Genomic DNA, 16,601 nt, shown 5'->3' on the forward strand with positions numbered 1-16,601 from the left:
TTAATTATCCTACTTCTGCTATTATGTGTTAATCTGGAAAGACAAGATAAATCAGTGCATATGATAGAGAATGGTTATGCGTAGCTGGTTCTGAGTGGTGCACATCTCATTGCAGAGTTGAAGATTAAAAGGACGACAGTGAATTCCCCATTAAACATCCTCTCCAACACATATTGATAAGGGTTTGAATATGTTTTGAACTGTGTCCCATGAACCCTGGACCAAGGCCACAAAATAATTTCATCACAACATGGAATGTTCCAATGAGTAGTTTACAGGGAGATATACATGTAATACAGGTGATGATAATATCTACTAGCTATGTGTCCCTCAATTTATTTTATGATGAGCTGGTTGTGGCGCACATATCAGCTGCATGTCATGCCATAGTTAAGTTTGCTAGTTACTTGTTAGTGTTTGTTACTTAGAAAAACAGACTAGGTACTGATTTGTCTCCCTTCCACCTCAGTGATGGTATCTTCTCTCAGCAAACTTTAGGAATACACTAAAACTGACAAGAGAAAGTAACGTGAATATTTGAAGCCATGAAAACCATCATTGCTGCGTATTCCCAAGACCTAAGTGGTAAGTCTTACTTGTAACATTTGTATTATCCATCACATAGATCTTACTGCAGTCTGTGCACAGGCCTAGCACATTTATGTTAGTGGTAGTTTGTAATGTTTCACTGACAGTGTTCTACATCAAAAGGATGTTAGAAGTCACCAAAGTAATCAGTGGTCATATAAGGACACCTTCCATTTTATATACATCATTGAGAAAATTAATCTTTGTGAATGACCACAGAATTTACAGCATTAAATGAACTTATTATAAATGTAACTGTCAGGAATACCCATTCCCACATTGTCTACAATCTTTCATTGTGTTTATGATAGTGCCCATTATATTTTCACTTGTGACTAGGGATGCCAATCCCGAGGCATTTTTTCAATCCCGGGAATCGGGATTGAAAAATGCTCAATCCCGGGATTCCCGGGATCCCAGGATTGGCATCCCTAATAAGAAAACCACCCCACTCTCCCCCCACAGTGTCTTACTTCGAGCGGCGCAGGCGGCAGTAGAATGTACGGAGGCTGCTGGTGTGACGCCAGAGGTACAGTAGGTTAGTCACAGTGACACACTGGACTGTGCAGCCGGGAGAAGTCGGGCGGCGAGCGGGTTCAGTGCTGCGGCCTGCGCAGCGTGACCCATAGGTGTCGCAACTCGCTCGCCGCCTGACCTCCCCCGGCCGCACACAGTCACGGCTGGTCACAGTGGCAGGCCGCAGGAGGCGAGATCTCAGACAGACTGGAGCTCCGGGACCGGTAATACAGAGCGGAGGTGCGGGGGCGTGTTCAGTTGGCTGCACAGTGTGACGCGCAGCGTGACCTCTGACCACGCTGCACGTCTGAGCTGCACAGCCAGGACGGGAGTAGCTGGGCAGCGTCTGAGCGAGTGCTCAGACGCTGCCCAGCATTAGACTACAATTTTGTTGAATTGCGCACTCGCTGATTGAATCAATGGTGTGGACCTCTGATTATTTGTATTAGTAATAATGTGATGCAAGACAGTTTCTATTGTGAACAAATATTTATTGAACACTTAAAAAGGTGCATATACTCTTAAAAGTGCGGGGGTTGGTTGGGGGTGGGGGGGGGTGGTTACAGGGACCTCCAAAACTGCAGATCTCACTCTTGTGTCTTCTGCAGATTGGATTTTGGGTTGTTCCTCCCCTGTTTGGTAGGTGGGTTGGGTTCTCAGCAGACCTCCGTGGTTGGGCAATGCACGGGGTCTGTTGTTAAGGATGGTGATGGAGTAGTTTGTATGAAGCAAATCGGGGTTGTGAAAGGGCACTGGCAGATCTCCGGTCACAAACGGAAGTCTCTTGCAGATAACAAAGTCTGGGTGGTCAAGGAAAGTGTATGGTGGTACCGGGGGCTGGCGTCCCTAACCCTCCGGTGGTGCACCGTGCACTTACCCGATACCTGTATTCTCTGCTTGCAGGAGGTGGATTCCGTGTCTTCTCCTGGGATCTTCGCCGGCGTCCTCTCTTCACGCGATAGCCGGCAGTGTAGTCCACACCGTTGCTGCAGTTGCTCACGGCACTTCCGGGTTCGGCTTTGCGGCGTCACCCGGGGTGTCGCGGGTACTGTAGCGGTGCGCGCTCAACTCCTCCTGGAGGAGACTTGTGGGGTGCTGGGTGGGTGCAGGACTAGTGTCCTGATGTCCAACGCGTTTCGGCACGTCCGTGCCTTCGTCAAGGATGCGATCTGGTCTGAGGTGCTCCTGTACTTCTACCCGCCCGGGTGTTCAGCTATTGGTTGCGGGTTCTATAGTGGGCGGGGTTATTGTCTATCAGCTGTTACGCTCGTAATGTTACGTGCTGTACAGCTGTATTTCGTCCGTGGGGTTACCTGGTAAACCCATTCGTGCATGTCGACCATGTCGACTCCTCTCTGGGTGAGCCGATATGGTGTGTTTGGCATGTTAAGTCTTTAATGGGGAGTTGTTGCCGCCAGTATGAGGTCTCTAGCGTGATTCACAGAACAGTGGATGCGGTGGGAGTGCTACAGTTGTAGTGCTGCACTTATTGATCTGTACGTATGTAGATGGAGGGCTCTATGGAAGAGGTTGAGTTAAGATGAAGGAATGAATAGATGGGGATACATTGTGGTGGAGCTTTAGAAGTGCTAAATCAAACGTAAGAATGATTTCGATTGTGAGAGCGGGGAAATGATTCGTATGATTACATAAAATGTAAAATAAATAAAAGAAATGTAAAAAATACACATATTGGTATGTTAAAACAAACTGTTACCGTAAGTGTACACACTGTGTGGTTGTTGATGGGAGGTATTCTAGAGTAAGGCAATTGAATTTACACTACGTCACTTATATTGAAGTCGATGTTATGTCCTTTGGGTTTCATTGTTTGTAATTTGTAAATCCACCTAAGTTCTTCTTTGTTTATTTTCTTGAAGTAATCCCCCCCTCTCCAATTGTGTGGGACTTGGGTGATAGCGGTGAAGGTCATCCCTGTGGGGTCTCTGTTGTGTGTTTCATTGAAATGTTGTGATAGGCTATGTTGTTCAAGTCCTTTCTTAATATTGCGAATATGTTCATACATTCTTGTTTTGAGGGGTCTGATCGTTCTCCCTATGTACTGTTTGCTGCATGGGCATGATATAAGGTATACCACCCCTTTTGTGTGGCATGACATTTCTTGTTTAATTGTGTATGTCTGGCCTGTGGTGTGTGACGTTATGTCTGTCACTTTTCTCTGTCCTTTCCTATCTACTGTTCTGCAGGCTATACATGTCCCGCAGTAGTGGAATCCCGGTGTTTGAGTTTTCCCGTCGATTTTGGTCAGCATTAGACTAGTTTAATCCCGAAATCCCGGGATTGGAAACTCCAATCCCGGGATTCAAATCCCGGCAATTTTGGGGCCAAATCCCGGGATCCCGCCGATCCCGGGATTGGCCACCCTACTTGTGACTCTCAATTTTGTTGCTGGTTTTCACAGTTTGGGAACCACTGATCTAGGAAAATAGTTGACACAACGTATGATAAATAAGTTAAAACATGAACTAAGGGGGATATTCAATGTTGGGTCATGACTGTCGGGCTGGCCCGACAGCCGCGACCCTTTCCCATTATCGGTCAGCTCAACTGAGAATTTGCAGGTGGGATTCAATGTCCCACCTGCCGCGGGTTGAGAAGGGGGTGTGGCCGCGAGAAGCGGACGGGAATCATCAAGCTGCAGCCAGGAGCTTGTCAATTCCTGCCCGTTCTCGGCAGAATGAGCCCAACTGCTTGTGAAGTCGGGCTCATTCTGCCAAGATCCCCTGTTCAATGCTGTCAGGGAAGACAGCATTGAATAGGGCCCCGCAGCCATTTCCCCGGTCGGGAATGGCTGCAGGACATTGAATACCCCCCAAAATCTCCTCTGTTTATTATTGTTAGTTATTTAAGTGGATGCAGTGCCCCAGTGATTTCCATTTAAACAATGTGGTCACAAATGATAGGGCACCCCAAAGCTAAGAATGGTGAGTGCCAATGATTAGTGTTTTTTGTTTATTAATTTAATTTTTAATCAGTCTTTTTGTGGTCAAATTTTCTCATGCACCCTGTTTTAACTTATTTATCATTATTTATTTATTCATTTATATACAGTTTCTTATATAGCGCAGCATATTCTGTTTTGCTCTACAATTGGACTCAACAGTGATAAGACAAACTGGGTGATTACAGACAGACATAGAGGTTGGAGGGCCCTGCTCGCAAGCTTACAATCTATTGGGAAATATGAAAAATACACAAGGATAGGCACTATCTATAGTATAGCAGTCCCACCAGATTACAAAGAACAGTCCTGATGGGATAGAGTTAGATATGAAAGCTTTGAAGGTTATGTGGGTGGTTCAGGAATTTGATAGACTTGCCTGAAGAGGTGAGTTTTCAGGGAATGCTTAAAAGATTTGAGGCTGAAGGAGAGTCTAATGGTGTGTGGGAGGACATTCCATAAGGTGGGTGCTGCCAGATGAAAGTCCTGCAATTGTGAATGCAAACTGGTAAAGAGTGTGGATGAGAGACGCAGATCTTGTGCAGAGCGGAGAGGTCGAGTTGGGAGATATTTTGAGATAAGTGAAGAGATATATGTTGGTACTAGGTGATTCATCGCGCCCTACGGGCGCTCTTCACACCGTCGTAAGGGGCTGCGCCCCCTTAATTTGTGAACGTTTGTATATGAGAAATATGGTTAGAATTGTATTAAAGATGCCCTGTATTGCAACTTAGGTGTCCGCGAATCGCGGGAGGGGGGGTCGCGGAGGGTGCCGCGAATTGCAGGAGGGGGGGTTGCGGGGGGTGCCGCGAATTGCAGGAGGGGGGGGGGTTGTGGGGGGGTGGATGCTGCGAATCGCGGGAGGGGAGGGATTGCAGAGAATCGCGGGAGGGGGGTCGCGGGGTGGGTTGCCGCAAATCGCGGGAGGGGGGTTACGGGGGCGGGGGTTGCGGCGAATCATGGTAGGGGGGGTCGCGGGGGATGTGCCGTGAATCACGGGAGGGGGGGTCACGGGGTGGGGTGCCGAGAATCGCGGGGGGGTGTGTGTGTGCCGTGAATCGCGGGAGTGGGGGTTGCGGGGGGGTGGGGGGGGTGTGACGCGAATCGCCACAAGAAAAAATCAACACAGAAAGGTCAACACATGTAAATGTTGACATAAGTGTGGCATTTCATTGGTGTCCATGTCGACACATGAGAATGAATATGAAAACATTCAAAAAATAAAAAATAAAAACTTCAAAAACTCATGTCAACCTTTTTCATTGTCGACCATAGCCATGTCATTGTTTTCCATGTGCAATTTAATTCCGGAGCTGTCGCGAATCACGGGGGGTGCCGCGAATTGCGGGAGGGGGGGGTCGCGGGGTTGGGTGCCGCGAATCGCAGGAGGGCGGGGTTCACAGGGGTTCCAGTGGGGGGTTGCCGCGAATTGCGGGAGGTGGGGGGTCACGGGGGGTGGCGCAAAACGCGGGAGGGGGGTTTGCGGGGGGGTGTGACGCGAATCGCCACAAGAAAAACTCAACACAGAAAGGTCAACACATGTAAATGTTGACATAAGTGTGCCACTTCATTGGTGTCCATGTTGACACATGACAATGAATATGAAAACATTCAAAAAATGAAATAAATCTTCAAAAACTCATGTCAACCTTTTTCATTGTCGACCATAGCCGTGCCAGTGTTTTGCATGTGCCATTTAATCCTGGGGCTGCCGCGAATCGCGGGGGGTGCTGCGAATTGTGGGAGGGGGGGTCGCGGGGGTGGGTACCGCGAATCGCGGGAGGGCGGGGTTCACAGGGGTTCCGGTGGGGGGTTGCCGCGAATTGCGGGAGGTGGGGGGTCACGGGGGGTGCCGCGAATCGCGGGAGGGGGGGTTGCGGGGGGTGTGACGCGAATCGCCACAAGAAAAAATCAACACAGAAAGGTCAACACATGTGAATGTTGACATAAGTGTGCCACTTCATTGGTGTCCATGTCGACACATGACAATGAATATGAAAAAATTAAAAAAATTAAAAATAAATCTTCAAAAACTCATGTCAACCTTTTTCATTGTCGACCATAGCCATGTCAGTGTTTTGCATGTTCCATTTAATCCTGGGGCTGCTGCGAATTGCGGGGGGGGGGTGCCGCGAATCGCGGGAGGGGGGTCGCAGGGGGGGTGCCGCCAATCGTGCAAGGGGGGGTCGCGGGGGGGTTCTTTTTGCCGCGAATCGCGGGAGGGAGGTCGCGGGGGGGGGTGTTTTTTCTGCAAATCGGGGGGGGGGGTCACGGGGGAGGGGGGGGGTGGTGGTTATGCCGCGAATTGCGGGAGGGGTCGTGGGGGGGTTCTTTTTGCAGCGAATCGCGGGAGGGGGGGTCGCGGGGGGTGTTTTTGCTGCGAATCGCGGTAGGGGGGGTCGCGGGGGAGCGGGTATTTTTGCCGCAAATCGCGGGAGGGGGGGGCGCGTGGGGGGGGGGGAGGTTTTGCCGCAAATCGCGGGAGGGGGGCACTCACCTGGTGGCTGTGGAGTAGCAGTGCTGGGCAACACGGGAAGGCAGTGGGTGTCTGGCACTGTCTGTGGGCTCACTGGGCTGGTTCTCTGTCACATACCTCCCAACATGACCCTCTCCAGGAGGGACACAATGCTCTGTTTCTAGACTTCCCCTTAATGTATGATTGCCATCACCTGTTTTAAACAGGTTAATTTCTCAGAAAGGTGTTCAGCACAGATGAAGGCAATCACACATTAAGAGGAAAGTCCAGGAACAGAGCGTTATAGACACAGACACCCACTTTGAGTGACAGATGTAGCCAAATATATAGGAGATAGTCAGGTTATTGGATTTATATGTGAGTATTAGTATTTTGAATTGCATCCGGTGGAATATGGGCAACCAATGGAGGGACTGACAGAGCGGATCAACAGATGATGAATGCCTTGCTAGGAAGATTAGCCTTGCAGCTGCATTCAAAATGGATTGTAGTGGTGATAGTCTTTTCTTGGGAAGACCAGTAAGGAGACTATTGCAATAGTCAATTCGGGAGATAATGAGTGCATGGATTAGAGTTTTTGCAGTGTCTTGTGTAAGATATGGCCGTATTTTGGATATGTTTTTTAGGTGCATGTAACGTGATTTAGAGACAAATTGAATGTGTGGAACAAAGGACAGATCAGAGACAAGGATGACACCTAGGCAGTGAGCTTGTGGGGTAGGGTGGATAGTCAAGTTTTCAACAGTTATGGAGATATCAGGCTGGTAGCTATTCTTGGCTGGTGGAAAAATAAGTAATTATTTTTTGGAAATGTTGAGCTTGAGGTGGCGAGATGACATCCAAGATGAAATGGCAGAAATACATTCAGTGACACACAGATTCAGGAGGTGACAAATCTGGGATGGATAGGTAAATTTGAATACCATCTGCGTACAAATTATACTGAATAGGAGTTGATTAGTGTACCAAGGGATGAGATATAAATTAAGTAAAGCAGAGGACCTAAGACTGAGTCTTGCGGTACTCCAACTGATAGAGGTAGGGAAGAGGAGGTGGAGTCAAAGAAGCAAACAGTGAAAGAGCAGTTAGATAAGTAGGAAGAGAACCAAGAAGGCCTAGGGATTGCAGTGTTTGTATGAGAACAGAGTGGTCAACCATATCAAAGGCAGTTGAAAGATCTAGAAGAATAAGTAGTGAGCAATGGCCTTTAGATTTAGCAGTGGCCAGATTATTTACTACTGTGGCCAGTGCTGTCTAGGTGGAATATGGTGACCGAAATCCTAACTGAAGTGGGTCCAATGAATTATGAGTTAAGAAAATGTGTGAGGCAAGTGTAGACAAGTCTCTAAACTTGGAGAGGCATGGTACAGTAATTAGAGAGAGAGAGAGAGTTTGGGTCAGAATTGTGTTTTTTTTTTTTTAGAATGGGAGTGATCAGTGCTTGCTTGAGCAGAGACAAAGTTTTATTGACTCTTGAGGATATAGGGTCAAGAGAAGAGGTAGCAGAGTAGTAGGTGGAGGTGTTGATACTTCATCTTTACATAGCTTGTGTCAACTTTTTCCCTAGGTGCAACAGGTGTGTTGATAATTGCTTCACCTTTAAAAAGGAAAGTTGCTGTGATCAGATAGCATGCCTGAAGTCTAAAGGTGCCCATACAGGGTACAATGTACATGTCACGTTCCGTGAACTGGGTGAAGCACCAGCCGGAGTGTAAGGGCTGTTGCATGGACAACAGAGCAGAATGAGGCTAATGAGTAAAATTAAATCTTTTAATGGAAAAGTCTGATATACAGTAATGATGGTGATGATACAATAATAATATGACTGAGGATAATGATGAAGGAACTGAAAACAATGATGATATGACGGAAGACAATGATGAAGGAATTGAAGACAATGATGATATACAAAAATGGGAGATCATAGGCGCTGTGTTCTTAAATAATGGGTCTGGTGTACCCGATGCTTGTATGACAGATCCACCTTGAAAAAGGGCTATTCTTAACAGCCCGAAACGCGTTGGTGGGAGGTGAGGGCCTTTGGAGTGTTGAAGGTAATCCGGCTATTTTTCATCACAAGCCCTTTTTGGTGGTATCCCTTCCATCCGGATAGGAGGGTGCCCCAATCTTTGCCGACAACATCCAAATCTCCTTGCCATTTTCAACTTTTTGTGCTTTGTTGTACCTTGTGTACTTTTACTGGACGTTTTAAGTATTTTATCTGTATCCATGACCTTTTGGAAATAAATCCTTTTTACGTGACCTGGATTGCCTGAATTGAGTGACGTTTGGACCAAAAAGATACCTTTTGATGAACATAGGGCACTAGCCCTTGGTAAGTCCTTTCCCATTTGAGTCCCCCGCTGAGGAGACCTGAATACTGTATCGTGCCTATTGGTGTATGAGGAAACAGACTGACTAAAGATACCTTGATGTGCACATAGGGCACTGACTTAAGGTCAGTTATCAGGGTCCTTTGGTCAACTGTCAGACAAGGATCTGTCATACAAGCATCGGGTACACCAGACCCATTATTTAAGAACACAGCGCATATGATCTTCCATTTTTGTATATTGCTATTGTCTGGGATTTAAGGAGTCCCTGGGTTGTATCAAGGGCTGCAGTGCTCAGGCACAGTCATTATTCTTTAAATTGTTTTCGACAATGATGATATGTCTGAGGACAATGATGAAGGAACTGAAGACAATGATGATATGTCTGACGACAATGATGAAGGAACTGAAGACAATGATGATATGTCTGACGACAATGATGAAGGAACTGAAGACAATGATGAAGGAACTGAAGACAATGATGAAGCCAATGAGAATGGAGATATTGCTGAGTGAGGTCGTGGCTGCAGAGGACCAGGGCCACTGGGCCACAGAAGATAACCGTCGGGACGAGAGGAAAGAGAATCACACCTTTGGGGTGCTAGCCCTAAAGTCCATATATCCCTATAGGCGGCAATGGATATTCCGTGGTAGTATTTGGAGAATACAGTGGACGACGAGCAAAAGTAGAAAGGTAGCGGCTTCACATGACGAACAGGGAGTCAGGCTGTAGCTGGGAGTAGCTGCAGGAATTGTCAGATGATGCACAGCGAGCTGCTATCTGTAGGACAACATTGTACTGACTGCCGGTCTGGCCTGGCTAGTCAGTATTTATGTGCTGAGCTGTGAAGTGATTTGCCGGGAGGATGACATCACGGCTAGTGCTGCGAGGCATAGGCTCCAGGAACCAACAAGATGGCCGCCGCCTGAAGATTGACACTATTCAGCCGGCGAGGAATACTAAGCGGAGGCGCTGAAGCCGGCGCTTCCCAACCTGAGGCCTAGAATGACGCGGACGCCATCATGGCGGATCCCGCCTCCTGGAGCCAGGACGCCAGGGCACTGCGGACCAGAACTGACACCCGGAGAAGAAACAGGCGCCATGGTGGGTGACAGAGCGGCAGATAACTGCAGGCCGGGACAGGAACCAGGAGCGGAGGTGAGCGCCAAGGTGGAGGACATAGCGCCAGGGCATTGTAGGTCAGAAACAGCACTGGGAGCGAAGGTAACTGCCATGGTGGTTGTGACAGTAGGGGTGCGATGCGATGCACACTCCCATGCACATACCATCGCACAGCACATAAAGTACATAATGTGCTGCAGGTACTTTTTGAACTAGATTGCATTGCATCTAGTTCAAAACGAACAGTGCTTTAGCACATCGCATGCATTTTAAACTAGATGCGATGCAATCTAGTTTAAAACGCATGGTGCATATCGCATTGTGTATGGTCACCTTAACACTAATGTAATAGCTATGTTTATGGTAATTATTTTGAGCAATAGAGTAGGACCTGCAGAAAAGTGGGCTGCAGGCTTAAATGCATTGATCAATGCATAAACTAAATCTCCACTGGTTGTTATTGGTTGTTATTAGTTGTAATTGTTAATTAAATTAGTAAAACAAAGCCCCTGTGATTTACATTTACACAATGTGGTCACACACCATAGAGCATTACAGTCACCGCCACGGCCGGAGGGATTTCTGTGACGTTCAGGAGCTGCACCATTTTACTCAGTCACTGGTCCTTCCTCAGTGGCACCGGCATTATGGGACTGGCTGGCAGTGGGTTTTGAGCTGTGTAGCACGAGACATGTCAGTTATTGTGAATTATTCATAAACAGCACTATATACTATTTTTAACAAGGTAACTAACTTTATTTCAATACTGCTAATATTGTGTGAGCTACCCTTTGTAATCTTATGTCTGTCCATTTTTATATATATATGTCCTTTCAATTTAACAAATGTATTAAGAGTTACATTTTCTGTCTTAAGGAATTGAACACAGTCACAATGCTGATTGGTAAATTATACTCTATTTTTATAACCGCCATTTTATCACTTTTATTGTCAGGCCCCCCACAGACCCTAATCTGGCCCTGCTTGAAACTCACATAAAACAAAGCTTAAGTGCTGTAAGTCTTTCCATAAAAAGATTTGAACTGCCACCTTGTGGCTAACAGTAGGTAATGATACCATAGAGCTCCTAACATTTTTTAAGTCTGAGCAAACTCGATCCAGACTGGAAAACCTTAAAACCAACAAACATCTCCCATCCCTGTCTATAAGATTTTCTCTGTTGTTTTCATGTGATTAAATATATGTTTGGGTTTTAAGGCACCCCTGTCCATATCGGCACCGCTATCTAACAGATAGCACACCAATATGCAGCACAATGTATGAGAGGTCAGCAGCATTGACCGTTCTACCTCCTCCAGCTATCGATTTTGACAGCAGTAGGGTGGTAATGTCCTATCCCAACAGCAGGGACAGCTATGACCCAGCTGTCAGCACCGGGCTGCTCAGATCTCACGATAGTAGTGTGATCTCGCACATGCCCAGTGTGCATACTGGGGGGTGCAGGTGCACGCACAGCCAAATCCAAATCCCGGTGATGAATCCAAACCCAAATCTTAGGCCCGGCACCCATCTCTAGTTTTAAACACTGAAGGCTTAAGGGGTCTACTTGAACAGTCTTATTGGAAAACAGGCCAACCTGGTAATTGATTATAGTTGAGTTGTACTTCACTGCAGGTTTATTAGAATATGTATAGATCAGAGGTTGGAGCGCTTTTTTGCACTATATACTCATTTGAACTCATTTGTTGGCTGATTTTGAAGCAATTAGGTCCCTCCCTAACCTCTACATAATACAACCAGCCACAGATGTAGGGTTCCTAACATTTTCTTTCTACTGTGTGTGACCATGACTGTTTGTTTGTGTTTCAGGGAGCAGACAGGCTCTGTGCTCTGCACTGCGCTCTCTATCTGCTACTACACCACTCCAAGAGCGGTTCCGATCATTTATCCAGCTGCTTTCTATTCTACAATGGATAATTTCTTTTCTGGTGATGGGTGAGTTACGTAATAGTGAGCCACACTATAAAAACTGTATAAAGCAAGTGCACAGTACTTCATTATGTGACTGGTTGAAACAAAGTAATCATACATAGTAAATTCAATTCTCTGTGATCGCCACAATGTGCTTTACCGAATGCGCTGATTAAAACCCTTTACAACGAGTACCGGATTCATTATTGTTCCTTCACACCTCATAGACGAGCACAGGAAAATGAGCAGTGATTGCTACTGTATTATACAATGGTATCTGCCTAATAGACTATACAGTGCAAGTGTAATAAGGGAGGCCATCATTATGTCAGTATGTAAGTTTGACATACATTTTGTCGGCGTGGTAAAATGTTGACACAAGCAAAAGGTCAACATGTGCTTTTTTCCTCAAAAAAAGACTTGTTCATAGTTATGTTAACACATGGAAAAAAATCGACATGCATTAGGCCAAAGTGTAACAAAGAAAGGAACTAAGTGATCAGGTGCGCACGACACACAAGCAGCTTATAAACCGTTTAAGGTGACGTTCAATGACCACCTGGTATAGACAATATGCAAGAAGGGGTTAAAACTGTTCAATTAGCGCTGGTGTTGTTCCCATAAAATAGTCTCTGTGTTTAAAAAAACACCAAAAAGTCACGATATTGTCACCAATGAGGTTCAACAATGGGTAGGATTCACAAAGGTTCAGATCCTCCAATAAGAACGTCCTCCCAGTTGGAATATGAAATGACACAAAGAAAAATGATAGTGCATAACTTTTTAAAACGAACAACGTAATGGCTGAATAGACCATGTAGTGAATTAAACATGATAGGAGGGGTGTGGTTATTCAGGAGCATGTGACTTAAGGAGCCTATGGGTTTGGGGTAGATGTTTTGTCGGTTGAAGTTATTAGAGCTGAAAGAGGAGGAGTCTGCCTCTTTTACCTCAGAAAGTTTGGTGAGTAGACGTGTGAGCTGTAGCTCTTGTACACTATTACCTGACTTTAGGTGCCTTGCTACTAGATTTAGGTTCACTGTAAAAGAGTAGTTGAAAATATGCCCCGTGCTAGGCAATCCCCCTCCCCGCGCCCTCGGCGTAATGTCCGCCCGCCTGCCCGTCTGCGGCAGGATTCGGGCCTAGGCCAGGATACCGCCAGTTCACCCGAGCCCAGAGACGCTGCGTTCGGGGCCTTACCTTCGAGCGGGCGTTCTGCTTCAGCGGCTCGCGGACGCGGGTCTGCTGCGGCGGGTCGCCGCGTGAGAGGTAGGGCTGCTGAGCGCGGTGGCATGGCGTCACGCGGTGTGCGCCCGTCGACGGGACGGGCGCGCCGCGGGCAGGGAAGTGAAGCGGCGGCTCCGGCTGAGGCAGCAGAGCCTGAAGCCAGCGTGAGGCGGCGGTCGTCTGCCGCTAGGAGCAGGGGAGCAGGGAATGTCGAGCGGGCAATGGCGGACCGCCCTAGCGTGGCGCCGCCAGGCAGGGGACGCGGCCGTTCGCCCAGGGGCACCAGGTCGTCAGGTGGAGGCAGTAACACCGCTCTGGTGCCAGCACGCAGGCCCCTACTGGACCTCCATGGATCCTCCTGGGACACATTATATAGGGATACTCTCGATGCAAGGGTAGAGAGTGAGGAGGAGGGCAGTGAAGGGAGCAGCAGACGTCATAGAGGGCAGCCCTCTGGACGTGGTGGACGACAGGGCGCTGCTTCTGCTCACAGAGCAGCTAGTAGGCCCCAGAATGCCGCCCCCTCTTTTTTGATCCTGCTTTCCTGTCAGCAGCATTATCCTCTGTAGCTGGTGCCCTGGCCCCATTGGTGGATGGTCCCCCTGAGCAACCAGAGCGCTCTGCCCCAGGCAGACGCCGGTCCTCTAGTACTAGAAGAGAGCTCATACCCGGATGTGCAGCATTTGTGAATGCATTTAGGGATTTAGACACAGTGCAGCCCGGTCCTTCCCGGCCAGTGGGCCTGGGGGGTAGGGCTACACACCCATCCCGCTCTGGTAGCAGGCGCGGCGGGAGGCGCTCTTCTGCTTTTATACCCGCAGATGCCCAGATGCATGATGACGAAGATGCCGAGGATGAGGAGTTTGAGGCGGAGGAGGAAGACAATGACGATGACACATGGGCCGCGCAGCCCGAGGGCATAGGTGAGGACGGCACTGATGAGGATGAGGATTCTAGGTGTAATTCCTCCACTGCAGGCTCACATTCCACACACCACACATCCAGTTCCTCTTCTTCCTCTGCAGCGGGTTCCGACGTGGGTAGTACCACGAAGGCACGGAAACGGGCCGCAAAGTATGCAAAAAAGGAAGCAGGCCGCCAGTTGGGCCGCGGTAAGCGCAAGAGAGCTTCCATTTCCCGCAGGGAGAGGAAAAGGAGGAATTTGCCCGCAGTTGTGCATTGTGATTACACCGCAGTTCTGCGTGGCCTTAGGGAAAGCTGCCGTATAAAGATTGAGATGGGCGACTTTGTGGACTTGTTCAGCTTAACTGACGAGTCCAAAAAGGCGTACAAGGCAGCAAAGGCCAAGGGTGGAATTGGGTCCGAAGCTTTCCGCTCGTATGATAATTGGCTGGCAGGGTTCTGCGTCTTTGCAGCTTGTTACCTGGAAGACCGCCCAGACGCGCATATGAATATCATAAGGTATATTCATATGGTACATGACATGTACATGAAATATGGGGGTGTAGCATGGAGGTCATATGACGACCAGTTCCGCCGAAAGCAGGACTGTCTTCATATCATGGATTTTGGATGCAAGGACGTAGAAGTCTGGATGGAGGTGGTTAGATTGCATACTGAGGCGGCCGAGGGATCTAGGCAGCAGGCGGCAGTAGCTTCCGCTGCTCATAGTCAGCAGAGACCTGTGCCAGAAGTTCAGTCGCAGAAACGTTTTCCCCCTGGGGGTAGGGCATTCACCCCGGGTATGGCAAAAGGGAAATGTTATGCCTTTAATAATTCCTTTTGCCAGCAGGGCCAACGATGCAAGTATAAGCATGTTTGCATAAACTGCTCTGGTACTCACCCGGCGTCGAGCTGCTTTCGAGGTAACCGCCCCGCTAGAGAGGCGGGAGGACAATCGGCCCACAAACCCTCTCCCGCAGGCGCACCTCGCTAGGGCGCATACCCCGGTTCAGGCCGACGCCATGCTCCAATGGCTCCGCCTGTACCCGGATAGAGAAGTAGCTAAGTTTTTGTTAAAAGGTTTTACAGTTGGTTTTGTTTTACCAGTTCAGGGAGAGGTTCGGGGTGGGTCCTTTCGGAACCTGCAGTCTGCCCGTTCCTTCCCGTCAGTTCTCAAAGAGAAAGTAGAAAAGGAAATCCGCCTGGGGCGCATGGCAGGTCCCTTTCCAGGCCCCCCCATAGAAGGACTAGTGATATCTCCAGTGGGGGTGGTCCCTAAGAAGGTTGCTGGAAATTCAGGTTAATCCAGCATCTTTCTTACCCCGAGGGTTTCTCCGTGAATGATGCCATCCCCGAGGAGGTTTGTTCAGTGATTTACCAGTCATTTGACGAGGCATTGGACATGGTCCGTTCATTCCAGAAGGGGGCCCTCATGGCTAAAATAGACGTCGAATCTGCTTTTCGACTTCTCCCATTACACCCCAGCGCATTTAGGTACATGGGCTTTCGCATAGGTGAGGAATACTTCATTGACAAATGCTTGCCAATGGGGTGTTCGATATCCTGTGCTTATTTTGAAAGGTTTAGTACCTTTTTGCACTGGTGCATTGAAAAATCAGCCGGGGTGGGCGGGATCGCCCACTACCTGGATGATTTTTTGTGTGTCGGCCCCCCGAACTCGGGACAATGTGCTCAACTCCTTGCAACCATACGTTCCCTTTTCAAGCAATTTGGCGTGCCAATTGCGGAAGAGAAAACGGAAGGTCCCGTGACTTGCTTGTCGTTTCTGGGGATCCAGATCGACACTCGGCTGGGGTTATGTCGCCTTCCTTCAGATAAGATCTTGAGGCTGAAGGAAATTATTGCCATGTTCAGAGAATCGCGCAAGGTTACACTGCGGCAAGCTCAGTCCCTGCTAGGCCAGCTTAACTTTGCGTGCAGGGTTATTCCTATGGGAAGGCTTTTCTGTAGGAAGCTGGAGCGGGCCACTGCGGGAGTCAACAGATCCCATCATCTCGTACGCCTCTCGGCTGAGATTAGGCGAGATCTGGCTGTCTGGTCCTCCTTCTTAGAGGATTTCAACGGCATAAGGATCTGGCTGGCTCCTGCCGTGGACAACTCCGCGCTTCAACTATACACTGATGCTGCCGGGGCAACGGGTTTTGGCTGCTTCCTGGAAGGTAGCTGGTGCGCGCAGGCGTGGCCATCAGAGTGGTTACAGAATTGGCTGAACAGGGACATGCTCCTACTGGAGCTGTTTCCCATCATGGTCGCCATAGAGATATGGGGCCCCCGCTTAGCTAATCGCGGCGTCCTGTTTTGGTGTGATAATTTCAGCACGGTCCACGCAATTAACAATCAGAAGGCAAAGTCCCCACTAGTTCTAAGGGTCCTGGCGCAGCTGTCCTTACAGTGCCTGCGCCATAACATTATGTTCAAAGCTAGGCACGTGCCAGGGGTTCAGAATGAGATCGCGGACGCATTGTCTCGTTTCCAGTGGGAGCGTTTCAGACAGCTAGCTCCTGGCGCTGACACTGTTGG

At 48.5% G+C, this 16,601-nt stretch overlaps 1 protein-coding gene across 1 annotated transcript in view; it reads left to right on the plus strand.

The window, feature by feature from the left end:
• Positions 1 to 380: 380 nt before the first annotated feature.
• The window catches only part of LOC146035604 (diacylglycerol O-acyltransferase 2-like), a 47,701-nt gene continuing 31,480 nt past the window's right edge, over positions 381 to 16,601 (plus strand). The window contains exons 1-2 of the mRNA XM_083159143.1: positions 381 to 585; positions 11,829 to 11,954. Coding sequence (XP_083015269.1) covers positions 546 to 585; positions 11,829 to 11,954 — 166 coding nt within the window. The 5' untranslated portion in view covers positions 381 to 545. The remainder of the gene's footprint in view (positions 586 to 11,828; positions 11,955 to 16,601) is intronic.

Source organism: Crinia signifera, chromosome 9 (genome assembly GCF_055691185.1).
Source record: "Crinia signifera chromosome 9, ASM5569118v1, whole genome shotgun sequence".
In the NCBI taxonomy this organism is placed as follows: domain Eukaryota; kingdom Metazoa; phylum Chordata; class Amphibia; order Anura; family Myobatrachidae; genus Crinia; species Crinia signifera.